General features: G+C 43.4%; 3 protein-coding genes across 3 annotated transcripts; 2 read left to right on the top strand and 1 right to left on the bottom strand.

Moving 5' to 3' along the window:
- Positions 1 to 175: 175 nt before the first annotated feature.
- LOC110516439 (nuclear pore complex protein Nup85) lies at positions 176 to 13,858 on the top strand. Its single transcript, XM_090197182.1, has 19 exons — positions 176 to 350; positions 611 to 704; positions 811 to 967; positions 1,165 to 1,235; positions 1,329 to 1,372; positions 1,593 to 1,662; positions 2,605 to 2,726; positions 6,377 to 6,511; positions 6,655 to 6,777; positions 8,188 to 8,319; positions 8,424 to 8,530; positions 8,771 to 8,854; positions 9,154 to 9,219; positions 9,498 to 9,649; positions 9,895 to 10,012; positions 10,506 to 10,606; positions 11,793 to 11,944; positions 12,291 to 12,386; positions 13,668 to 13,858. Exons 1-19 carry the CDS (start codon positions 318 to 320, stop codon positions 13,764 to 13,766), a joined length of 1,956 nt encoding a protein of 651 aa, XP_090053308.1. The 5' UTR covers positions 176 to 317; the 3' UTR covers positions 13,767 to 13,858.
- A 238-nt stretch (positions 13,859 to 14,096) lies between these two features.
- Positions 14,097 to 24,451, bottom strand: LOC110486869 (ADP-ribosylation factor-binding protein GGA3). The gene is made up of 17 exons (XM_090197181.1): positions 24,362 to 24,451; positions 23,646 to 23,730; positions 23,431 to 23,506; positions 23,177 to 23,275; positions 22,946 to 23,069; positions 21,771 to 21,874; positions 21,373 to 21,453; positions 20,564 to 20,701; positions 19,586 to 19,667; positions 19,377 to 19,493; positions 18,937 to 19,206; positions 18,271 to 18,353; positions 17,953 to 18,110; positions 17,345 to 17,649; positions 16,997 to 17,166; positions 16,534 to 16,644; positions 14,097 to 16,125 (listed from the first exon to the last, which is right to left on the bottom strand). The coding sequence occupies exons 1-17, from the start codon at positions 24,426 to 24,428 to the stop codon at positions 16,015 to 16,017; spliced, it is 2,181 nt and encodes a 726-aa protein (XP_090053307.1). The 5' UTR covers positions 24,429 to 24,451; the 3' UTR covers positions 14,097 to 16,014.
- A 57-nt stretch (positions 24,452 to 24,508) lies between these two features.
- Positions 24,509 to 26,677, top strand: LOC110486881 (small ribosomal subunit protein uS7m). Its single transcript, XM_036941617.2, has 5 exons — positions 24,509 to 24,672; positions 25,147 to 25,338; positions 25,471 to 25,534; positions 25,616 to 25,783; positions 26,060 to 26,677. The coding sequence occupies exons 1-5, from the start codon at positions 24,590 to 24,592 to the stop codon at positions 26,279 to 26,281; spliced, it is 729 nt and encodes a 242-aa protein (XP_036797512.1). The 5' UTR covers positions 24,509 to 24,589; the 3' UTR covers positions 26,282 to 26,677.
- Positions 26,678 to 26,680: the final 3 nt, after the last annotated feature.

The following is a 26,680-nucleotide window of genomic DNA, read 5'->3' as shown; positions in this document are numbered from 1 at the left end:
GTACCAAAACATTATAATTGGTAGATATTGGTATAAATTGATTTCATTCATTGGAATAATATATTCTCATGGTGACATTACTTGTTAAATTGACAACTGAGTAATTGTGTCCCCTTTAGTGCAAGCTTGCATTTCTAGTCAGGCACGACACAGAATTCCTATGACATCAGACATACGCACGCTTTGGGGTCCTTCAGCGGAATGGTTGAAGCGCCTAATTTCTGTATTATATTATTTGAAATGTCAGTATTTGTATCGCTCGTGGATTAAGTTATATTTATTGATTCACCTTATTGATTTTATTAAAGTGGGTGGTAATGGAGGAAGTAGATGTGGAGCCAACAACTACTGTAAGTACCGCTCGTGCTCTGTTGTTGTGGAATCAAAATGTGTCCAGGGCAGGCAATGCAACTTGCTAACACTTCATTCAAACGTCTCTGAGCTCAAGTGTCCACAATAATACTGGCAGCACTGCACAATGTTTATTTGTCATTTGTGATGACTCGTTTCAGTGGGTTGAAAGATACTGGCAGCAAGGCAGAATGTCTAGACGGTTAATCACCTAGCTATGTCCACATAAATAAACTAACGAGACGTTTCTCTCTTTCAGCCTATCCCTGGGTTCGACAGCAACCAAAAACACTTGGGATTTGTGTGGGGTCCTGGAGATATCCTGGTTTATGAGACCATTTACAAAGCATCAGGTAGATAGGAGAGTTGAATGTATAACTTGGTAGTAAAGTCATGACTCAAATCATGTCAAAGTACAAAGCATCCTCTCTAACCCACTCTCCCTGTGCGTCTCTTCAGGTGGATCTGCAGGGGGTTGTCCCTTTGTCCATGAGGTCAGGAAAGATGAGGACATCTATTCCCCTATTTTGCGTAAACTCTTCAATGAGTCCCATCACATCTTTGTTGGTCTGCAGAGGATCAGAGAGGATCTGCCCAGCAAGAACAAGAAACCCCAGTAAGGATGGGATAGACTACTTTCTCTTGTAATTCAAACTAGGGCTCTGAGTTTTCCTTTGTCATGAGGTCAGGGAAAAACTCCTGGTTCTAAATATAACCAAACAGTGGTGATGTGTGTGACTTAATCTCATAGTAATCTAAATGTTTTGCATTGTAATGGGTGTACTCGTTTATCAATTTCACTTATTTATTCAGGTTCGTCAGTATTAGCAAGAACTACAGGTCTGTGATTCGAGCATGCATGGAGGAACTCCAGCAAGTCGCAGGTATAGTATATGGCAACATTTCAACAATCATATGTTTGTCAATGCAGTTCATAGACAGACTTAAGTAACATGCTATTTCCTCTCACTTTGCAGTTTCTACACAAGATGCAGCAATGGCTACACAGTATGGAAATCAGGTAGAGTACCTGTCTGTGCCTATTCAGTTCGACTAACCTCTTACCCCTATGTCAAGGGAACATAACCCAAGTAATATAACATTGAATCAGCAAACGTGAGAAAATGATCTTGCATCAATGATGAAGATGAACACCGTTGTAATGTTATACAACTCAGACTGTTTTAGTGTATCATAATGATTCCCTTGGCAACACTCTTCTCTCCTGTTTTTCATGATAGGTGTCAATCCTGCTGGCAGTAGAGCTGATCTGGAATCTTTGTGAAGTGTTGTTCATCGATGCAGCTCCAGGTAGAGTTTATATTTTGTGTGTCAATCTTGATGTTGCTTTGGACACACAAGCATCATCTAGGTGTGAACCATAGAGCTAGATAGAAGACTCATCTTTGTATCTGTGCCATTACTGTGTCTGTGATAGCCTCAATTGTGCTGCCCATGCTATCTCCATTTTAATGTAATCCATTTTCTTATTTTTGATTGGCTGATTGCTCCCACAGGGGTCGCGTTAACGTAGGATTCTGCATTTTTCACACAGATCTAAAATGCTTCTTATTGTAAATTCTGCTAGGCTTCAGTTTGCTCAAATAATCATGATTTGTAAAATTACTAATTTTGTGCTTCAGTTCCACTTCTCCACTTGGATGAAATATATTTGCTCTTGTCATTGGATCATCAGTGCCCTGGCTGATGTGTAGGCTACTTTTCTCCGGTACTTTCTTCCAGTGAAGTTTTTCTCCAGTAGCAAGTTAAAATCCAGTATTAACTTCAAGCGAAACATTGGAAATATGATGGCCATGCATCGTCTTTGCAAAAATACCTTTTTTATTGTAGGCTAATTTACTTATGTCTGGCTGTTAGCCAAATAGCGTTGCACCTCTGTCAGCTGATGAAAACGATTTTGCACTAATGTATTTTGTGTAAAGAAACAATAGTTGCAAGCCCCTGATCACTCTAGTGAAGCCAAAAAGCACGGTTTACTTTCAATATGAAACGCAGGTTAAATGGTTAAAAATGCAGATTTTTTTATGGTCTGAGTTTTGAAAATGCTGATTTCTGAAAGCGACCCCTGTCCAAACTCGTATAAATCCCCACTCAGTTGACAACTTTAAAATGGTGGAAGCCCTCATTGTCCACGCTTAAAGGGGTTATATCCATGATGAGTCATCTATCTCTATGGTGTGAACAGAACTTTGATATTTTCTGCACCCTGTTTTTTTGTATGTGACCCTCTAGCTGGCTCCCTGGTGCTCCACCTGCTCGACTGGGTGAGGCTGCACAAGGCTGACGTGGATGAGAAGGCCAGGGAGGTGCTGGCGAGTGAGAGCCCCGCAGAGCACCAGGCCTACTGGGACGTGGTACGTACACATACACCCCTCTCCTGTCTCGCTCTGCATTTTTAAAACGCTATTGGCACAGTGCGTACATACGTCAGAGCGATTTTTGGCTCTACAGCGTGACCATTTTACTCATATGTGCCTAAAAATAGATGTGTGCGAACTGAAAAAGTCATGTATGAGCGAGCATGTGATTCATAGTAACACAAAAGAGTCTGCCGTAGCTATTTTCAAAGTAAACCTTCTGTTTTTGTTTCATAGCTGGTAGCTAATCACACACAGCACTACAAATACCATATAAACTCAGCAAAAAAAGAAACGTCCCTTTTTCCAGGACCCTGTCTTTCAAAGATCATTTGTAAAAATCCAAATAACTTCACAGATCTTAATTGTAAGGGGTTTATCTCTGTTTCCCATGCTTGTTCAATGAACCATAAACAATTAATGAACATGCACCTGTGGAATGTTCGTTAAAACACTAACAGCTTACAGATGGTAGGCAAATAAGGTCACAGTTATGAAAACTTAGGACACTAAAGATGCCTTTCTACTGACTCTGAAAAACACAAAAAGAAAGATGCCCAGGGTCCCTGCTCATCTGTGTGAACGTGCCTTAGGCATGCTGCAAGGAGGCATGAGGACTGCAGATGAGGCCAGGGCAATAAATTGCAATGTCCGTACTGTGACAGCGCTACAGGGAGACAGGACGGAGAGCTGATCGTCCTCACAGTGGCAGACCACGTGTAACAACACCTGCACAGGATTGGTACATCTGAACATCACACCTACGGAACAGGTACAGGATGGCAACAACAACTGCCCGGGTTACACCAGGAATGCACAATCCCTCCATTAATGCTCAGACTGTTCACAGTAGGCTGAAAGAGGCTGGACTGAGGGCTTGTAGGCCTGTTGTAAGGCAGGTCCTCACCAGACATCACTGGCAACAATTTCGCCTGTGGGCACAAACCCACCGTCGCTGGACCAGACAGGACTGGCAAAAAGTGCTCTTCACTGACGAGTCGCAGTTTTGTCTCACCAGGAGTGATGGTCAGATTCGCCTTTATCGTTGAATCGCTGTGCGTTACAGGGAAGACATCAGCTCCCTCATGTGGTACCCTTCCTGCAGGCTCATCCTGACATGACCCTCCAGCATGACAATGCCACCACGCACAGAACAAGCAGTATGGCTGATTTCCTTCAAGACAGGACGGTCAGTGTTCTGCCATGGCCAGCGAAGAGCCCGGATCTCAATCCCATTGAGCACGCCTGGGACCTGTTGGATCAGAGGGTGAGGGCTAGGGCCATCCCCCCCCAGAAATGTCCGGGAACTTACAGGTGTCTTGGTGGAGGAGTGGGGTAACATCTCACAGCAAGAACTTGCAAATCTGGTGCAGTCCATGAGAAGCATGAGAAGGCGATGCACTGCAGTACTTAATGCAGCTGGTGGCTACACCAGATACTGACTGTAACTTTTGATTTCCCCCCCCCCGCTCCCCTTTTTTCAGGGACACATTTATTCCATTTCTGTTAGTCACATGTCTTTGGAACTTGTTCAGTTTGTCTGTTTTTGAATCTTGTTGTGTTCATACAAATATTTACACATGTTAAGTTTGCTGAAAATAAATGCAGTTGACAGAGAGTATTATTTTTGCTGAGTTTAGCTTTCCCACCTCGAGCAGCACTGTGAGTGAAGTGCTGAAAAATACATTTTTAGAAGCGCACAGCGTAGAAGTTGGTTGATTTCACCTGAAAGTCTACTAGTGTGAATTTCTTCTCATATTTCTTGGCTATTTACATTGTTTTGTTCACATGCTATGTGGTTTTTCAATGTTAGTTTGAGCTTGCTCAACTGCTAGCAAAGAGATGTCGTGGAACTCAAAGGGGCAGCTGAACATTGTCTTGCCTAAATGACTCCTATTGGAGGGTACATTGTAGAGGTCGACCGATTATGATTTTTCATCACCGATACCGATTATTGGAGGACCAAAAAAAGCTGATACCGATTAATCGGCCAATTTTTTTTAAACATTTTTTAATTTTTTTTATTTGTAATAATGACAATTACAACAATACTGAATGAACACTTATATTAACTTAATATAATACATCAATAAAATCAATTTAGCCTCAAGTAAATAATGAAACATGTTCAATTTGGTTTAAATAATGCAAAAACTAAGTGTTGGAGAAGAAATTAAAAGTGAGAAAGCTAACGTTTCAGTTCCTTGCTCAGAACATGAGAACATATGAAAGCTGGTGGTTCCTTTTAACATGAGTCTTCAATATTCCCAGGTAAGAAGTTTTAGGTTGTAGTTATTATAGGAATTATAGGACTATTTCCCTCTATACCATTTGTATTTCATTAACCTTTGACTATTGGATGTTCTTATAGGAACTTTAGTATTGCCAGTGTAACAGTATAGCTTCCGTCCCTCTCCTCGCTCCTCCCTGGGCTCGAACCAGGAACACATCGACAACAGCCACCCTCGAAGCCGCGTTACCCATGCAGAGCAAGGGAAACAACCACAGGCTCAGAGCGAGTGACGTTTGAAATAGTATTAGAGCGCACTAACTAGCTAGCCATTTCACTTCGGTTACACCAGCCTCATCTCGGGAGTTGATAGGCTTGAAGTCATAAACAGCGCAATGCTTGACGCACAACGAAGAGCTGCTGGAAAACGCGAGAAAGTGCTGTTGGAATGAATGTTTACGCACGCCTGCTTCTGCCTACCACCGCTCAGTCAGATACTTGTATGCTTGTATGCTCAGTCAGATTATATGCAATGCAGGACACGCTAGATAATATCTAGTAATATCATCAACCATGTGTAGTTAACTAGTGATTATGATTGATTGTTTTTATAAGATAAGTTTAATGCTAGCTAGCAACTTACCTTGGTTTACTGCATTTGCGTAACAGGCCGTCTCCGTGTGGAGTGCAACGAGAGGCATGTGGTTATAGCGTTGGACTAGTTAACTGTAAGGTTGCAAGATTGGATCCCCGAGCTGACAAGGTGAAAATCTGTCGTTCTGCCCCTGAACAAGGCAGTTAACCCACCATTCCTAGGCCGTCATTGAAAATAAGAATGTGTTCTTAACTGACTTGCCAAGTTAAATAAAGATAAAGGTGTAAAAAAAAAATACAGATTATCCAAAACTACCGATTTTCGATTGTTATGAAAACTTGAAATCAGCCCTAATTATTCGGTCTACCTCTAGTACATTGTAATTGATTGAGTATGGAACACTCCAACAAACTTTTATTCTTAAACTTTTATTAATTTCTTATCATAAAAACACTTGCTCAAATACTTTCACTGTGCTCCTTAATTTCTTTGTGTGCTCCTACATTTTTAAATTTACGAGCACATGTGCTCCTTGTAAATTTTTTTAAACTGTCAGCGTAGAGCCCTGTTTGATCAAAACTAATTTAGTGGATCCTCAAGACCTCCAGTGAATTTGCCTTTTTAAATGGTTCTCCATGATTACTTCCAATGTGGTTGAAATAAACTCGTTGATATACTATGTATTTTATCTGTGCAGACTTTCTTTGCCCAGTTTAACTCCTTTAACTTATGTCTGTGTAATCTGCTATTCATGTTTATTTGTGCACTAGTCTGTATGCAGATATTCTTTGTCCCCTATTGAACCCTCCTCTGTGTCTCCAGGTGATCAGCTACGTGCTGCAGGGCCGGATGGACGAGGCCAGGCAGGTTCTGGTGAAACAGGCAGCTTTGCAGCCTGCAGCCAGGGTCATGTTCAAGCTGCTGGACAACCTGCTCATGAAGATGCCCATCTTCAATGTACATAGTGCATTTCTATCTGAACGTTTCAACCCCCTGAACAGCACCCAGTTTTAACCACAGAATCAAGTAGAAGACGTATATTATATGTATCTCTATGGTTGTAACTCTAGCGCTCTCTCCTCTATGACATCTTACTGTAGCCTGGTGAGACTCAGACCCTGACAGAGTTTGATGTAAAGTGGAGACACTGGCGCGAGGAGGTGGACCACTGTCTCCAGGACCAGTCCTTTGCCAGCAACCGCCACCTGGAGGACATCTGTAAGGTCAGTGGAACTGCCCAATACCTGCCCTGGCACACTTTACCTGCATCTGTGTGGTGACAGGTACACACAGAGTGTACAAAACATTAGGAACACTGTCATAATATTGAGTTGCACCCCCTTTTGCCCTCAGAACAGTCTAAATTCATTGGGGCATGGACTCTACAAGGTGTCAAACATTCCACAGCGATGCTGGCCCATGTTGACTCCAATGCTTCCCACAGTTGTCATGATGTTCTTTGGGTGGTGGACCATTCTTGACACACACAGGAAACTGTTGAGTGTGAAACTCAACAGCGTTGCAGTTCTTGACACACTCAAAGTGCGCCTGGCACCTACTACCATACCCTGTTCAAAGGCACTTCAATGTTTTGTCTTGCCCATTCACCCTCTGAGTGACAGACATACACAATCCATGTCTCAATTGTTTCAAGGCTTAAAAATCCTTCTTTAACCTCTCCTCCCCTTCATCTACACTGATTTAAGTTTTTTTATTTGTTTTATTTATCTGTTATTTTACCAGGTAAGTTGACTGAGAACACGTTCTCATTTACAGCAACGACCTGGGGAATAGTTACAGGGGAGAGGAGGGGGATGAATGAGCCAATTGTAAACTGGGGATTATTAGGTGACCGTGATGGTTTTTTGAGGGCCAGATTGGGAATTTAGCCAGGACACCGGGGTTAACACCCGTACTCTTACGATAAGTGCCATGGGATCTTTAATGACCTCAGAGAGTAAGGACACCCGTTTAACGTCCCATCCGAAAGACGGCACAGGGCAGTGTCCCCAATCGCTGCCCTGGGTCATTGGGATATTTTTTTATACCAGAGGAAAGAGTGCCTCCTACTGGCCCTCCAACACCACTTCCAGCAGCATCTGGTCTCCCATCCAGGAACTGACCAGGACCAACCCTGCTTCGCTTCAGAAGCAAGCCAGCAGTGGTATGCTGCTGGCAAACCAGGTGACCTCAATAAGGGATCATAGCTTTCACCTGGTCAGTCTGTCATAGAAAGAGCTAAATGTTTTGTCGTCAGTGTAGCTACCTGTAGTATACAACGTATACCTTAGCCAAAAGGAACTCTCTCTGTACATGTAGAGTCCATTGGCTCTGTACCTGCATCTGTGTGAGCGTGAACTGTTTAGGAGCTAAAATAATCTCTTGTTGGTGCTGTCTGTCTCTTCCAACTACTATCCATATGTTCCACCTGTTGATACATTCATCCATCCATGGTTTATCCATACCCTCCTAAATAAGTATCCATCCATGGTTCATCCATACCCTCCTAAATAAGTATCCATCCATGGTTTATCCATACCCTCCTAAATAAGTATCCATCCATGGTTTATCCATACCCTCCTAAATAAGTATCCATCCATGGTTTATCCATACCCTCCTAATTATCCATGTAGATCCTGGTTGGTGATGAGGATGTTCTCCTGGAGTACAAGGAGCTGCTGAGTACCTGGTATCACTTCCTGGTCACCAGACTGCTGTTCTCCCACCCCACTGTCAAGCCCACAGAGCTGCACTACTACGCACAGGTACTTACTACTACACTATACATGATACAGAGTTGCACTAGTATGCCCTGGGACTTACCACAACACGATGAGTAAGTGTCCTGTCCTATGTGTGTGTGTTCCAGTCTAGCATGCACATGTTCCTGGACACGAGGAGTGTCCCAGAACCCCTGGACAGCATCCTGCTGGCAGCCTTTGAGTTTGACATCCACCAGGTCATCAAGGACTGCAGGTGAGGAGGAGTGTCTATCGACCATAGAAATACAGAAACCAAAGGAATTCTATTTCTATGGTATAGAACCCAGGGAGAGTAGCTGTGTTGTTGCTAAGGTAACAGTAACTGTTAATGTGGATAAGATGAAATAAATGTGGGGGCTAGACACACAATGTGATTTCCCCTCTGTCACTCATGTAAACTACTGTTCAGTTTCCTATGTTGTGATATTTATGACATGTTATTTGTGCTTTCCAGCATTGCTCTCAACAACTGGTGGTTTGTGGGGCATCTGACTGACCTGCTGGACCACTGTAAACTGCTCCAGTCTCACAACCTACAGTAAGTTAAGGACACTTCTGTCCCACAAAGGGTTGACATTAACTGCCAATATTGTTCTCATGGTAACATTGATCAGAATCATAGAAAGTGAAGTTGGCGTGCTCAGCTCAAATGTTTGTGATAACAGGAAGTATTTGGGTGCTGGATTCAAAGGGCATACACTTGAAATAAAGGAAGAACCCACACTCAATGAAATATTGTGTTTTTTTAGCAGCCGAGGTCAGAACAAACGGAGGTGTTTCGGTGGCAGCCTTCGTCACCGTTGACCATAATAACATGTGTTCTCTGTGTTGATGTAGTTTTGGCTCCAACCTGAGAGAGTTTCTACTGCTGGAGTACGCCTCAGGACTCTTCACCCATCACAGGTGAGACAGACCCACTAGTCTGGTTAGTAATAGATTGGACTATATGCATAACTCCCAGTGCCAACATGTCGGTTTTTCTAATAGATAACTGTCACATATATAGTCACGTCTGCAAAACTACACATGCTGAGGTCCACTGTGTTCAGTAGTTATCTTTTCTAGAGAGTGTTGTCGGCTACACGTGTAGGCCTCTTCCCCTGTTTGACCTGCTCCAGTGCTGCTCCTATTGGATGATTAAGCTGTGTATGATTAATCAGCTATTTCTCTCTGGTCCTCAGCCTGTGGCAGCTGGCTGTGGACTACTTTGACCACTGTCCAGAGTTTGGCCGTGTGTACCTGGAGCTACAGATAGAGCGTGTTCCTCTGGACACGGAGCGCAAGGCCCTGAAGGTGATCAGGATCTGTGAGCAGAGGCAGATGACTGAACAAGGTAGATATGATGCATACACGTACATACGCATACTCACGCGCTCTTATCCAAAACAGTTGTCCATCTTACTCTCATGCATGAAGCTCTCACTGAGACCCACATTCTGTCTCACTCCCTCAATCGCAACATGGACACTTACTAAAACACACGTGGAACATATATTCAAACTCCCCCTGATTTCTGTCATGCCTGTTGTGGATATCACCCCCTAACTCTTTGGTATAATGTGTCTCTCTGTGTTGCAGTGAGGAGCATCTGTAAGATCATGGCCAAGAAGGCCCTGAGGAACAACAGACTGGGCTCTGCTCTCTCCTGGAGCATCAGAGCCAAAGATGCTGCCTTCGCCACCCTCATATCAGAGAGGTGCTGTATGTCTACAGGAGGTTTTACTGATCCTGACCATGTGACCTGTTCAGGAATGCTGTTTTTATTTGTTGGACAGTCGTTGGCCTGTTTTCAATACTTAGAAAATTCCTTCTTTCTTCCTCCTTTCCTTGATGTAACCACTGATCTAACATGAGGGGGTTTATGAAAGCTACGTAGTGGAGTCACCACGTTAGATCTGGAATTACTTCAAGAAGGGCTACAAAGATGTCCCCCCATGACATCTGCTTCCACACCACTAGCTACCAGACCACCCTGTAGTCGCTCACTCTCTCGCTCCCCACCCCCCGAGGGTTTAACCCTGTCTGTATCCTAGATATACTGTGTCTCTCTGGTCTATAGATGTATCTCTATGGTCTGTATCCTAGATATACTGTGTCTCTCTGGTCTATAGATGTATCTCTATGGTCTGTATCCTAGATATACTGTGTCTCTCTGGTCTATAGATGTATCTCTATGGTCTGTATCTCAGGTTTCTCCAGGACTACTGTGCCAAAGGGACCTTCTCTGATCTGGACCTGATTGACAACCTGGGTCCAGCCATGCTGCTCAGTGACAGGCTTACTTTTCTAGGTATGGGGTGCAAACGTGTACATACACAGACATGAAGGACTGTGAACACACAAACACACACAAGCCAACACTCCTTGGCAGGGCTCTAAGCTGTCCTGTTATACAAGGAGCATGTGTGCTAAGTTGAAAAATATAGGTGCACACAAAGAAATTCAGGAGCACAAATCTAGATATATTTGAGGTAATAAAGTTAGAATCGTACGTTTTTCTAGGCACACTGGTGCTCCTAAATAAAAATTCCAGGTCGCACAGCAAAATATTTAGGTGCATATGCTAGTAAAATGGTCGCACTGTAGAGCCCTGCTTGGTCTTGCATGTTAACTTGACATTCAGTCAGCCACATATCACTCACACACACACACTGGATCAGACGCATGATATATTTTGGCCTATCTATTAAATGATTTACTCTCACGTAGGAGAAAAGTGGTCCATATAAGGCTGCAGTCTGTGGCCTAATGCTGTTGTAACAGCTGATGATAACCTACAGCTGGGGAAAATGTAACGTGAGTGTAATGTCTCACTTTACAATTAGTCACTCATGAAGGCAGAACTAACTGTTCAGTGACTATGATGTATATAATGTTATCTTGTTCTTAAACAATCAAGTGGAACCACAGTGTATTTACATTTAGGCCATACAAGTTCTACCAGTGCTGTAGCGAGTAGAACGAGAATTCAATTTCTAAACAATTCTACAGTGACCATATTGGGTGTCCCAACTGGCATCCTGTGTGACTGACAGATGGTTCTCACATAATTTCTGGGAATTCGGTGCACTTCTCAGTTCTATACTTAAAACTGTGGCAAATACATTTTACACCATACTATGTCATTGATACTGTGTCTGTGTAACCAATGAGAGAGCATCATGTGATTGATACCGTGTCTGTGTAACCAATGAGAGAGCATCATGTGATTGATACTGTGTCTGTGTAACCAATGAGAGAGCATCATGTGATTGATACTGTGTCTGTGTAACCAATGAGAGAGCATCATGTGATTGTATCCATTAGTTCATTCTGTTCCCCTCCTATCCTGGGTCATATTCATTAGGCACCATTTACAGAAGGAAACAGGATGGACTACCTGAACTTGTCCAATAAGAAATGCACGTTACCGCTTTCTGTAGAGAAACTGTTTTTGCTACGCTTTGCCTTGATGGTTGTGATCCTGTTGTCTGCAGGGAAGTACCGTGAGTTCCATCGGCTGTACGGCGAGAAGCGTTTCTCGGATGCCGCCAAGCTCCTCCTCTCCCTGATGACGGCCAAGATCGCCCCACATTCCTTCTGGATGACTCTGCTGACCGACGCCCTGCCCCTGCTGGAGCAGAAAGAGGTCAACTGGCCCACAACATTAACTTCCATCCTTGACTTAACGTTGAAATGAACTTCTTTCTACTTACCTAGTGTGTAGCATATTCCATAGATTGAATTTCCTTTTTTTGGTTTACTAACTAAATATGAACTGCGAAACATCTTTTGTAATCTTAAAGAAAATAGATTATATAATAAATATTATTGTCAAAATATAATATTTAAATTAAGAGATCTCCTTACCTTATTGATTCCTATCGGATCTGTAGGTCTGAATATATGCTCGTAGTTTTGTAGATGGTGCCTCTTTAGGCTAATAGCCTTTTGTTGCAGTCAGTTGGCTAATCTCTGGGCTTGTCCTCTTGCAGGTGATCTTCTCTGCTGATCAAACTCATGAGCTGATGTTCTGTCTGGAGGAGCTGACCTCAGGGAAGAGTGTTCCCACCCCAGACAAACCCATGCAGGTACTGGGTTACACACCCCCTTACCCTCTATCTAATGTCTGTTTCCCTTTCAATCTCCTAATACACTGTTTTATAATATGCTCTAATCTCTACAGTTGCTTAGCCCGGGGTTAGCAACTGTTCACACTGCACTAGAGCCTCGTTAGCCCAGCTTAAGCAACTGTTCACACTGCACTAAGAGCCTCCTTAGCCCGGGTTAAGCAACTGTTCACACTGCACTAAGAGCCTCCTCAACCCGGGTTAAGCAACTGTTCACACTGCACTAAGAGCTTCCTTAGCCCGGGTTAAGCAACTGTTCACACTGCACTAAGAGCCTCCTTAGCCTGGGTTAAGCAACTGTTCACACTGCACTAAGAGCCTCCTTAGCCCGGGTTAAGCAACTGTTCACACTGCACTAAGAGCCTCCTTAGCCCGGGTTAAGCAACTGTTCACACTGCACTAAGAGCCTCCTTAGCCCGGGTTAAGCAACTGTTCACACTGCACTAAGAGCCTCTTCAACCCGGGTTAAGCAACTGTTCACACTGCACTAAGAGCTTCCTTAGCCCGGGTTAAGCAACTGTTCACACTGCACTAAGAGCCTCCTTAGCCTGGGTTAAGCAACTGTTCACACTGCACTAAGAGCCTCCTCAACCCGGGTTAAGCAACTGTTCACACTGCACTAAGAGCCTCCTTAGCCCGGGTTAAGCAACTGTTCACACTGCACTAAAAGCTTCCTTAGCCCGGGTTAAGCAACTGTTCACACTGCACTAAAAGCTTCCTTAGCCCACGGCTAATCGACTATTCACACTTGCACATTCTAAAATGGTTTAACACCAACCTTAGCCCAGGGCTAAACTGGCCCTGCTCCAGAGAGGGGTTAGCACAGACTTTTCATAGCTAGCCAATCGCACAGTTCCATTGTCACCTAATTTGAATATTGTATTCCAGAAAAGTGACTGTTGGTTTCATTAACATCATTAACATTAAGTATTATATAATTATGAGAAGGGCTTACCAAGAACATTTTCCAAAAGGATTAATTCAAGGTAGAAAGTAGTAGTTGGAGCACTCAACAAAAAAAAACTGATTTATTTTAGCTGTTTTCTCTTGAGTGCTCCTTTCTACTTGGAATTAGTCCTTCTTCTTGGTAAGCTCTTGTCATGATTTGTCATTGTTGTTTACCAGCCCTCCTTTCCTGTTTGCTGAAGCGTGAAGACCCAGTTGCACCATATTGAATATGGAATCACTAAAAACATTCTGATGAGGATGATCCATTAAATGTGTTTCCCTGTGCGTTTTCAGGATGAGGACATCGAGACGACAAAGATTGAGCTCCTGCGGCTAGCGCTAGCTCGTAACCTGGCCATGGCCATAGTGAAGGAGGGGACAGTGGAAATTTGACCAACACTTATCTTTTTATACTGTACATAAAACAAATCAAGTCTGATCAAAATGTGCTATTTGATAATAAAGAAATGTTTTCATTATTTGAATTTGATTCTGTGGAAATGCTTGACATGAACACTGGCCTGGATTCAAATGTGCATTGTCGACAAGCACACTGCACTGTCAACAATTTCCTTGACATTCGCTCAAATCAAATTCACAGTAAACGCTGTGGATGTCGGCAGAAGTATGACCTTTTAAGTCAACTTGATTTACTAGCGTAAGGTATGAATAGAGAAGCAATGCCCTAACAACTTGTTAGACCAAAGAGTACAATAAGCTAAATTACCAGATCAAAAATCCTTTAATTCCTCATGCAACAAACAAATAGCACAGTATGTACAATCGTAAAACATCTTTCAAGACATTTACACATCACATTGACCTCTACACATCTCCTGACTACAGACGATAAGTACACCTATGTACAGAGCTATTGTGCCTCTCACAATGCTACAAGTCAGGGACAACCAGAGAGAGGACATGGGGAGGAAACTGGCTGTTTTCCCAATTCCCTAACCTCCCTGAAGTGTGGATTTAAAAGCAATGTATTAGTGCAAGCATGGGTAAGACGTTTCCACCATATTCTCATATCCGTCCATTCCTTTGAATGTTAGGATGAAGGTTAGCGAATCAACCTTTCACCATCGAAGTATGAAATCACTGCCTTATTGTGGGCTCAATATTACTGGATGATTTTGACCTCATTGTTTCTTCACCTTCCTCCATGTTAGTTCCAACTTGTGTCAGATGACACTTTCAGCCAGTGTTAAGCTTGGTCAATTCAGTGATGCACTGAAATACAACTGAAATAAATAAAAAAAATACAATTTCAATACTGACAATGGAGAAAATAATACATCCTAAAACTCAGTACTAATGGATATCTTAACTCTGGTTGACAGACCACTTTGAAAGCTTAAACACCATAGTTAAACCAGATGGCGAGCATCAGAGGGAGCATAAGAAGAACCCGTACATTAAACCAAAGAATAAAAACCAGCTACGATATGCATTTATGATAACTTACAGAAGCACACCAGAAGTAACCACAATATTGATTACAGTGTTGCTAGGAAACCCAGTCATCAAAATAGTAGCTGTATATTAGTCTGTAGTAAGACCTAGAAGGTCCAGAAAACCCATTAACTAATATCATTGAGAAATACAATATACATCACTTTAAAACAATGTCATAATAATAATTGCCACAATTATGTCTAATAAGCATGATCACTGGATATGCACTGAAGAAATATTGAAACACCTCATGGAATCATGTTTGAGGCCTTTGTCAACAGCCAGCTAGCACCCACATCTAATCAACATAACTTTCTGTATCTTGACTCAAGTTAAGTATGAGCTACTCTGAGCTAACATGCTAGCTAGCAAGTCCTCCGGATAAGATTACCGGATTTCACCAAATTATATTCCAGTTATAGGATTAATCAATCATTTTTCCCTAGTTATAAGCTCTGAATAATAATGTCCTTTCTAGAATGCCCTTCTACCCCATTAGAAACAAGCATTCAACAATGCTGTGGTATAAACATTGACATATATACTGTGTATATATATGTACACACACACACACACAGTATATACACTGTATGTATGTATCTCGTCATAATAATGGATGTAGTGTTAGTTATATTTCCTTTGCCAGCAAGTCTTGTGGGCGGGACTACGTTTGTTAGGAAATGTCCTGCAGTGCTGTATATAAGGGACGACTGGCTGGCCTGCTAAAATACCTTGTAGATGTTCTCAGTTAATAAACACACTTAATAACAAATAAAGAGTGACACTTCTTCACATCTTTGTATCAATTTCTGAAACATGGAAAAAGCACTTGTATCCCTTCAGTTGAGATGCTGTCCCTGCAATAATATTCAATACAAGCTCTGGAAGCTATTGTAAAACTGTCTTGAACTTCAGTGTATGCCATGTATGCTATATTATGCTTACAAAGTTACAATTGTCTCAATAGCAACTGGGCAAATACAAAGACGGTAAATATCAAAACAATCTGAAAGAAACAGAATGGTTGGCTGGTAGGTAGCACTATGTTGGTACTGTAACATTGCAGCACAGTTCTCCCACCCTATCCTCATCTCTCTCTCTCTGGGGTATGTGTGGTTAACACCCCCATCATGGAGTGTTGGTTTGGCCCGTCCTGGCTCGGCTCTGTGGTGTATGGGGGTGGCTATAGGTGACCCCATCTGTCTGGCGGGGGGAACTGGTCCACCTCGCCCACCTCTGAGCACTGCCTGTTTCCGAGAGTGAACGCCAGCTTGTAGCGCAGACGCACCTTCTCCTGCAAGAGGCAAATGTTGGAAGAGGGTCAGCAAGTGGTTTCACAAAGACTACAAAGAGGATGGAAGCCCATCAGGTCCAAAAAGACCTAGCCTCTCAATGAATCTTTCCTTAATTCCTCAAATCCTCTCTCTTCGTCTCCCCAAACCGCATTGGATAAGAAAGTCAGAGAGGAGAGACCTTGAACCTCCAATACGGTTGAAAAGATGAGGAGATAGGTTATAAGGAACCATGGAAAGATGAAAGATAGAGCCCTAGTCCTACAGTGACTCTGGACAGTGTATTAGCGAAGTGGGCTGCTCCCTAACCATGTGACCTTAATCAGAAAACCTCTGGGCCCTAGGAAGATCATATGACTGTTCCCTGACCATGTGACCTTACCATGAAATACTCGTGGCCCTGCTCTTACCTTCAGGGGATTGGCCAGCAGCATGACCTGTGTGATGGAGGCCGGGGGAAGGGTGGGGTTAAAGGGAGGCAGCTCTGTTCCTGACGGAGGCTGCAGCTTCACCTTCATGGACTGGAGGACAAGGAGAGGAGGGGTTAAGGAGTGTGTGAAAGTTACACACTGAAGATGGCTGCAAAGCCGGCGTACTCGATCCCTGATGCAGTGAAAATAATACAAATAAATACAAAAATGAAGCTTTATGCAACATATTTTTGAGTGAGGACCCCATCACCTTTTGTTTGGATGAAATGATATAATGTTTGAGTGAGTGAGTATACAGGAGTGGACACATGTGTAAGTATTATACGAGTGTATGTGTACACATTGCCCTGAGACATGGCTGTAGGCTCCTATGGCACCTAGACAGAGCAAGTGTGAACAAAGTGTGTGTGTGTACCATGTGTATATTGCACCTGTGTGTTACCTTGGGCACGGCGGCCTGAAGGACCACGTTCTGAACGGGCAGTGGTGCAGTGTTCAGCATGGACACCACTAACACCAGCACGTCTGGTCTGCAAGGGGGACAGTCTGAGGCAAAGTTCAACAGCACACGCACCCCATCCTTATCATAGGCCGTTACAGGGAGCCCTTTACCTGGAGGGGACAGAGGAAGTGAGAGGCTATATCAATGTTATCCAGACAGTGTACTGTGGACATCAAATGGTTAAAAAAGACTAACAACGTTCAATTTCACAGGAGGATATATAGCATGTCCCATTTCCCTTTGCACACTTCCCTCTCTCTACCTCCCTCCCCTATCTCCAGTACTCACTGGGTCTGATGGCCTCCAGGGGGACGTGCACGTTGCCCAGGGAGGCCTCCGGTCCTAGCCCCCTGGCTGGGCTGCCCCCCTGGAAGGAGGAGTGGTGGAAGGGGGAGAGGGAGCTGAACAGGGGGCTGCCTGGGGCAGAGCTCAGCGTCTGGGCTTTGGTGTGGGACAACGCAGGGGAGCCAGGCATGGGGCCAGGGAGGAGGGAGGTCGAGGAGAGGGGGACCTGGGGTACCATGGCCCCCAAGGAGGGTGGTACTACGGCCCCCATAGAGGCTGCCATCCCGAATCCGCCGCCAACACGCAAACTGGAAATGACAGAAAAACAACATGAGCTCTCTCTGGAAACATAACTAAATCAAACAAGCAAGTGTGCAATCAAGAGCATGTTGATTTGTACCATATTCAGGATCATGTTGAGTAGCATCTAGTAATGTAATGATGTGACACACTATTAATGACAACCCTGAGACTTCGGATTACCTCAGAAGTGTTGCTTCACTTTAGCCATGCGCTGAAGCACCTGATCTAATTCAATGTGGGTAATATAATACCTTGAAGTGATCTACAATATTTCCAGTGAAGTGAAGGGAGTAAGGTTAGTTGAGCACCTCTTTGGCTCTCCAAAGTCCAGCATGGCCAGGTCTTGGAGGTCCTGGAGGCTGTGGGTGGCAGGGGCCGTGGCGGGGGCTGGCGCTGGCTGGACTGGGGGAAATACTGGGCCTGGCGCTGCTATAGTGCCAAACAAGTCCAGGCCAGGGTCAGGAGCCTGGAGATGGATAGAAGGGAGGAGACACTTACAAATCTACCCAATGTATCACAAGAGTTGTTCAAAACTCCTCACTGGTAAAGACACAGGAAATGACAGTAGAAAAAAAGTCATGCTTTTTAATGCTCTGACCATTGTGGTCCTCATCAGGAAGAACTACCTGTAAGGTGGTCCACGGATTCGCTATTTCATTCAGCGTTGGTTTTGATTGGCTGTTCAGAGAAGGAACTGGATCGTTCAGGCCTGAAAAAACACACAAGGGACATGAGTATTGACCCTTCTTTTACCAGGTAAATTGACTGAGAACATATCTTATACAGCAACGACTTGGAGAATAGTTACAGGGGGGAAGAGCGGGACGAATGAGACAATTGGAAGCTGGGGATGATTAGGTGGCCATGATGGTATGAGGACTAAATTGGGAATTTAGCCAGGACACCGGGGTTAACAGCTCTACTCTTACAATAAGTGCCATGGGATCTTTAGTTTAACGTCCCATCCGAAAGACTGCACCAGATGCAGGGCAATGTTCCCTTTACTGCCCTGGGGCATTGTGATCCCCTTATACCAGAGGGAAGAGTACCCCCTATTGGCCCTCCAACACCCCTTCCAGGAGCATCTGGTCTCCCATCCAAGGATCTGCTTAGCTTCAGAGGCAAGCCAGCAGGGGGATGCTGCTGGCATAATGAAATTAAGTACCATGGGACATTGTCTGAACATTGGTGATGAATACATTTAGAATACAAACCAAATAGGAAATATGGCCTATATTTAACAAGAATACATTTACACATAACTTCCATAAAATGCAAGGTCAGTGAGGTACCTAAGGATAGCAGCTCATCGTCAAGGAGAGAGAGAGCGTTGAGGGCCTTGTCGGTGGCTGGGTGGCTGGGGCTGCTGTTCTGACTGGCATGCAACCCGGCCAACTTTTTTGGAGGAGGAGGCAAGACAGGGATTGGGAACCCCAGGTGATTGGCTGAAGTGGGATCGGAGACCAATGGGAGAGGGGCAGGCGGAGGAGAGGTGGAGTTTGGAACGTCAATGCCAGCCAGGTCAATCAAGGTCTCTGTGTTGTCACTGTTCCCTGTGGTCTCTGTAGAATAGAGAGGGAAAGAAGGAGAGGTGGAGAGAGGTAGAAGGAAGCAAAGAGAGGAATTGAAATCGAAGGAGGTAGAAAGGAAACAGTTTGCTCTGAAAGTGATATGAAAAGATGTGAAAGTGTGTGTGTGTGTGTGTGTGTATACATTACGTGCCATCACTCACCTTCACCAGCTGCAGATCTAGGATCCTCGATGTCTCCATTCACGGTCTGTCCCTTGACAATCTTCTTGTAGGAGTTGATGACCCGTGAGAGGTCATCGCTGGCCTGCAGGATGTCACCTAGGGGGCAAAGTTCAGAGGTTAAGAGATGGAACAACAAATAACAATCTAAGAGGTTGAAAAACATTCAAATAACAAATGTATTTCCTCACCTAAACTTGTGTCGTTATCTTCAGTCTCTGTGGCCATTTTGAAAGCAGCGCGTCTCAACTTGTCGCAGCGGTCGTATAGTTCCTGGTATTACAGGAAATGTACGACGACATGCTTCAATCAGCCACTGACAGTTTACAATTCTAATTAATTTCACATAACATCAAAGTCTACCACGCTCGTATCATTCTAGCAGCCATTCCTAATTCGCTCCCTACCCCTTTCCCATCCCCTACCCATTGGTCCTAACACTTTGGTGTTTGCAGATAGGTAAGGAGTTAGCAATATGATAGAAGCTCCACCACTAAACTGCTTATACCTATCCAGACGTGGTAGGGAACAAATTGGGACTAGCTGTAAAATTGTGTTAAGGACTGGCTATAGTCTGAGGTGATACATAAGGTCCTTAATGCCTCACAGCAAGCAAAGAGGACAAGTATCTAAGTAACACACAGTTCAGACGCCAAACTTTTGGCGAGTAGAACTGAATAGACCTGAAGAGCGGGCTGGCATGGCTGAGAACTCTGGTGACATACCAATTGGTTTCATACAACCGCTCTCTCAACACTGCAGACATACTCGTTGCTTTTGGGTTGAATTCAGGCATAACAGTCAGCTCTCAGACGTCCTCCACCTGCGTATCAGCCATGACTGTGCTTCCGTTGTGGGTGTGGTAGCCAAGCAACCTTTATTTGCACGCAATTAACATATATTAATATGCATGACCATTTTTCCTGACAGTGGAAGAACTGCTCTGGCAGAACTGCATGAAACAGAGGCGTGCCTCACCCGCGCCGAAAGAGCAGCAGAGGCTGACCAACTATTGTCAAAAGACAGACGAGGCGCACTATGGCTTCACAAGGTACTCTATCCCTGCTCTCCCAAAGAGAAAGTTAAATGCTTTTGTTCGGTGCGGCGATAGAGCGGTGTTTGAACTAGTGCTAAGTGTGATGTGTGTGGAGTCTGAACGGAACACACACCTTGATGATCTCTCTGTCTGACTGGGAGGACCTGTCCTTGTCGTAGTGGGACAGCATCTCACTCAGCAGCTTGACGTTGATGCCCACCTCTTCCAGGGTGTGGATGCGTTTGGTCACTTTCTGAACCCTGACATCGTCCTGGGAGAATGAGGGTTAATAAGATGTTCAAGACTTGTTACACATTGCTATAAAAGCCTTATATGCATGCGCAACAGTTATATTGTAAATGCATTCAGCCGTCCTGGGAAACAGAACAATACAAGTGTTATAGAAAACTACTAACATGGACGCATGATCGGCTATGATCACATTTTCTAAGCTCCATCTGTGTGTAATTCTACAGTGTATTTATTATCCCATGATGAATTATTAAAGCAATAGGTCACCTCGGGGGTTTGTGGTATATGGCCAATATACCACTGCTAAGGACTGTTCTTATGCACAATTCAACGCGGAGTGCCTGGATACAGCCCTTAGCCGTGGTATATTGGCCATATACCACAACCCCCTCTGTGACCTATTGCTATTATAAACCGTTTTCAAACATCTATAAGAACAGTAAAAATAAATGTTTCCTCATACCTGTGGTCTCACATACCATGGCTTTCAGCCAATCAGCATTCAGGGCTGATAAAATACTCTATAAGCATTTATTACCACTCAAAGCTAGTTAGAACAGTCTTATGAACCCATTATGACTATAAACACACAGGTGGTATGTCACAGGCTGAGTATGAGCATTCACAACAGCTTATGGCTCTTTACAACCGCCTTTATAAGCACTTAAAGGGCATGTCGTTGTCTCTCACCTCCTTCACCATGTTCTTGATGAGCCTGTTGGCTTCCTGCAGGTCCTCTGGGTTTTTGCTCCTCAGAAGCTCTGCTAGTAGCTAAACACACATGAAGGCATGTCTCTGTCAAATCACCATGGTGACACTGACATCTGCTGGTTTGACTCCATCTGTACATCAGTGGTCAGCAATGCTGGTCCTAGAGACCTAGAAGGAATGCAGGCGTTTGTTCCAGTCTGATAACCCCTGTTTTAGCAAATCAAGGTTTCAGTGATTTGTTGTAAGTAGGTGTGTTAGTGCTAGGCTGAAACAAAAGACTGCACACCACATATACAGTAGTTCTCTAGGACCAGGATCCAGGACCAGGGTTAAAGACCAGTACTGTGGATACACTCAGTCTGAACCCAGTGTCTCACCTTGCCCATGTCCTCATTGTCAAACACAGGGTTCTTGGGACGTGTGGGGGGTGAAGGAATCAGAGTCTTGTCCACTGGGAGCTCAGGGTCCATAGTTACAAGGCCTGAAGAACAGAAGGTAGTTCACAGATACATTTTTTTTTTTTAATAACTCAAAATAACTCTATGAGACTATTCATCACAAACAAAGTTCAATTTCAAATCAATGAGGAAAATTGAGGAAGAATATCAGTTTACTTCCTGAATTGAAATGGTATTAAGCAGGTAACCTAGCGGTTAGAGCATTGGGCAAGCAACCGAAAGCCGACAAGGTGAAAAATTGGTTAATGTGCCCTTGAGCAATTATGCCTAATTGCTCAAGGGTTGCCGTTGATAATGGAAGACCCTGGCTGTGAACCCACTTTCCGGGAGTTGGGATATGCAAAAAACACATTTCCAATTCACACATGAGTATAATACACACGTGTACATGTCTGAAACAGGACAAATATAAGCACCCACCTAGTTGTTATTATTTCCTGATTGGAAACAGTGTTCCATTTAAAAGCAATGAGGAAAATTGAGGAAGAATAACCTTTCACTAAAATGGTATTGAGCCCGAGTCCAATCACACACAAAGAAATAGTAGAGGGTATGCTCATACTAGTCCTGATTGGAGGAAAAAAGGCGGGGGGGGGGGGGGGGGATTGATACAGTGACATATCAGGATATAATTATTCTTACTGACCCCGTTTTCGTGGTATCCAATTGTTTAGTAGCTACTATCTTGTCTCATCGCTACAACTCCCGTACGGGTATCAGGATATAATTTGAAGATATATCGTATCGTATTGACAATATCCAAATATTCTTTTTGCGCAAGTTTACTGTAGCTAAAACCAAAACTCCCATATTTTTCCTTCATAGCTTGTTCTCCATCTTCTTTTTAAATAGGGAGTCAATTTGTTATGAGCAATTTTATTTCCATGACTGATCAAAACGTGTTCTCATGGCTTTCTTGTTCCTCTGCAGCAGACATACGGTGAGCAATATGTTCAGAACATGGAAACGCAATAAAATCACAGTATTTAATCGCGAGAATTGCAATACATATCGTATCGGCAGCTAAGTATCGTGAGGTCCCTGGTAATTCCCAGCCATAGTGGCTGTGGTAACTAGTGGAAACCAGGTCTTACCCTGTCTCCTTAGTGTCTGGTATGCTTCGTTGATTTTGGCCTCGTTGGGGAAAGCCACTGTCCAGCTGTACAGCATCTCAATAATCTTTGTCTTTACCTTCTCTGGTACTCTGTCTCCCATGTACTAGATAGAAGTGTACCAGATCTTTGTCAGTGATGTATTCACACACAGAACACAAGGAAAATAGAAGAAGAATAGAATAACGCATTCAGGATACCAAGTCCACTCACCTTAGGAGAAACAACTTTGATCAGCTCGTTCAGAAACCGATATTTCCCGATTTCATTATGAAACCTTCTCCCGCAGTTCTTCATACATGCTTCTAATACCTTGGAGAATTACACGTGGACATTGTGTCAAACACATGGACACATAGGTAGCCCTGAGACAAGGCTGTATACACCATATGAGTACATACAGCTATGCCTCAGGACTAGAACAGAATATTGGATGAAATTAAATAGTACAAACAAACAATACTCACTGTTAAAGCCTGAAGCGCCTCCCATTCTTGCGGCGATTGGATTTTATGAACCAGCAACCTGACAGATATCTGGGGACTGCACAACGAGATTGTATAGGAAATGGGCCAATTTAACCCATACTATAGCAATGGGTCAAATGTAGCTAATACATACTGAATTTATGTATTAGCTAATACATACTGAATGGTATCAGGTGAATCAGGAAATAACATACCCTTCCAATTCCTTATTGATCTGGTCACAGAAACCGATTATGTACTCCCAATCCTCCTGTCTGTTTGTTGGATGGGTGGCTTTATCTATAGTGAGATCAAATAAAAAGAAAATATGTTTAACACATGTCTTTACAGTTGAGAGTTGACCGACTTGTTGAAAGGACAACACATGTGAGCAACCGGACACTGTCATCCATCCTCGGTCATCATCCACATTGCACTGGCTACTATACCACAAAGCGCATACATGCAGTGAAGCCACCACCAAAGATGTTTTATCTGTACCACCAGTTCCTCGTTAGCCCCCAGTTCCTCGAAAGGCTATCAATTATAAGATAGGCGTCAACCAACACAAGATAGGCGCTTGATATCAAAATCACAATCCTCAATTTAGCTGTCTTAACTCTCGATATCAAAAGGAAGCTCAGCTGAGGTGCAGTGGCCACATCCCCTGGGTTTATGCTTGAATGTCCGCCTCCCACAACTGATCCAGATTCAGTGCACAGCTTTCCTGAAACGGCTGCTAAGAACGACAACGCTAACACAGATCTTATAACGGGGATGCCTCGAAGGCAGTAGTCCTGGAGGATTGCAGACAGTTCAAAAGATCGCACTCTTCATTACTTCATTCATACATTCACTCCATTTATTCAATGCAATGCAATATGCTAATAATATAAATGAATTGACTGGATACATAGGTTAATTCACTCACTGAGCCAGGATTCTAGCGTCTCCCCTTCCTGGTACGCCATAGCATTGGAAACATCGCGTAATGACATCACCAATGTGTGCAACTATGCGCGAGAATCACGCAGTCTGCGTTTTCAATAAAACCTAGAAAAATATGCATTTATTGTTTGGTGTGAAATTTAGAAATTCAAACATTTAGCTGAATAATGCTTTATTTTGGAAAATAAATCATAGAAATTAGTTTTGCTTTATGGCATCTACCAGTGGTCTTCGCACCACACTTTCCAAGATGGCTGCCTCCCTCACAGGTTTACTAAAACCTTGGACACCAAGGTAATTATAATTTTGCTGATTAACGACGCTATGGATGTGTATCTTAACACTGTGATACTGCACTAGTATGACACTTATCATTGCATAAGTTTATTACAACTACGTTAGCTAATTCAGCTACATTTACATTAAACGTTGTAGTATTTAGAGACATGCCACCCACTGTATTGATTGTAGCAAAATAGAAAATCACCCGTCCTGTAAGAACAAGTTTGTGAATCAGTGTGAGTGAGTGTGGTTGGTCACGATTTGTTCATGTAGATTTTAACAAGCACAAACACTATCTCTGATCCAGGGCGCGAGGTGACAGTACCAGAGTTAAGAAACACTAGTTACCCCATATGTTTCTGCAAGCAACATTAGATGGTTAAATGATCATGTATAGATATTGTCCATGATATGCTATAACCATTGCATTGTATTTGACTATTAAACATGAAGTGTCATAATCTTCTGTTGCTCATGCTTCTCTAGGGTACTCCTGGTGAGATGGAGCAGGTACAACCCTTACTACCTGGAGCCTGAGCCTCGGAAAGAGGTGTACCACATCCCAGAGACTGAGCTCACACCTGAGCAGAAAGAGGAGAGGGAGCTGAAATCTGTCAGGCCCATAAAGGCAGCCACCAACTCTGTTACCAGCTCTGTTTTCAACGACCCTGTGTTGAGGTACCTAACCCCAACACACATTAATGCATAACCCTACAAAACACTGAAATACATGTAGCTCAGTCATGTGGTTGTATGTTTACCCTGTCAATAGTCTGAATTACAGCTGATCACTATTCTTTCTCTTCACAGCAAGTTTGTCAACATGATGATGAAAGATGGTGACAAGATTATTGCCAAAGGTATCATCACACAGGTATAGTGGGATTCTTGGACTGTTTGATATAGTTTGCCATGTAATGTAAATATACACTAATGCCCATCCTTCTCTTTTCAGACATTGGAGAACATGAAGAGAAAACAGGTGGAGAAGTACCACAAAGCCCCCGAGGGAAAGAAGGCAGAGATCGAGTGTAATCCATACGCCATCTTCCACCAGGCTCTGGAGAACTGCAAGCCTGTCATTGGCCTGGCCAGCATTCAGAAAGGGGGCAAGTTCTATCAGGTCAGTACTCTCACCATTTCTACAGTGTCTTATTCATTAGTTCACAACGTAGCAAAACGTTATGCAACGTAATGAAAACAGGGGTTCTGGTAGTCCCTCCCTGTTTGTCTATTTTCTTGTCTTTGGTGCCTAATGAACACAACCATGGGGTGATAGTTTGTAGAAAAATATACATCAACTCTTTATTCTCCACAATAGACATGACAAATGTCATTTATCTTTAGTCTCATACAGTATGTGTAATGACATCCTGTATTGTCCCTCTCCACTCTGCAGGTGCCCATACCTCTGACAGACAACAGACGGCGCTTCCTGGCCATGAAGTGGATGATCACAGAGTGCCGGGACAACAAGCACAGACGCACACTAATGTACGAAAAACTATCCCAGGAACTGCTGGCCGCCTTCTCCAAGGAGGGCAACGTGGTCAAACGGAAACACGAACTGCACAAGATGGCTGAATCCAACAGAGCCTACGCCCACTATCGCTGGTGGTAGTCTGAGTGCAGCATTCAAAATGGGACCTTTTGGACTGGAAGGAATTCAATCCATTGTCCCTTTGGTCAAACTTGAGATGGAGTTCCTTGTTGGGAAAAAAAAAACATAATGGACATTTGTGCAACACATCATGGGAGATTGTCTTCAATGTAGGGCATTGACAGGCTATGTAAATATACATCTCTTGGACTCCATTGTGAAATATTTGGAATGGTGTGTATCCAAGTATACTGACCACAAATACAGTTACTGTAAATGTGGCTTTTTACTAACATTGTATTATGGTTCAATAAAGAATGATTGTGAAAACATTAAATGACATGATCACATACTGTATTTACAATATAGGTGCATTCAGTGACATCTTCAAATAAATAAAAGCTTAGGTAAAACCCAGGT

This window comes from Oncorhynchus mykiss, chromosome 13 (genome assembly GCF_057628025.1).
Source record: "Oncorhynchus mykiss isolate SJ-2025 chromosome 13, ASM5762802v1, whole genome shotgun sequence".
NCBI classification, from domain to species: Eukaryota; Metazoa; Chordata; class Actinopteri; order Salmoniformes; family Salmonidae; genus Oncorhynchus; species Oncorhynchus mykiss.
Note: the sequence above shows the minus strand (reverse complement) of the source record. Positions and strands in the feature narration are given on the sequence as shown.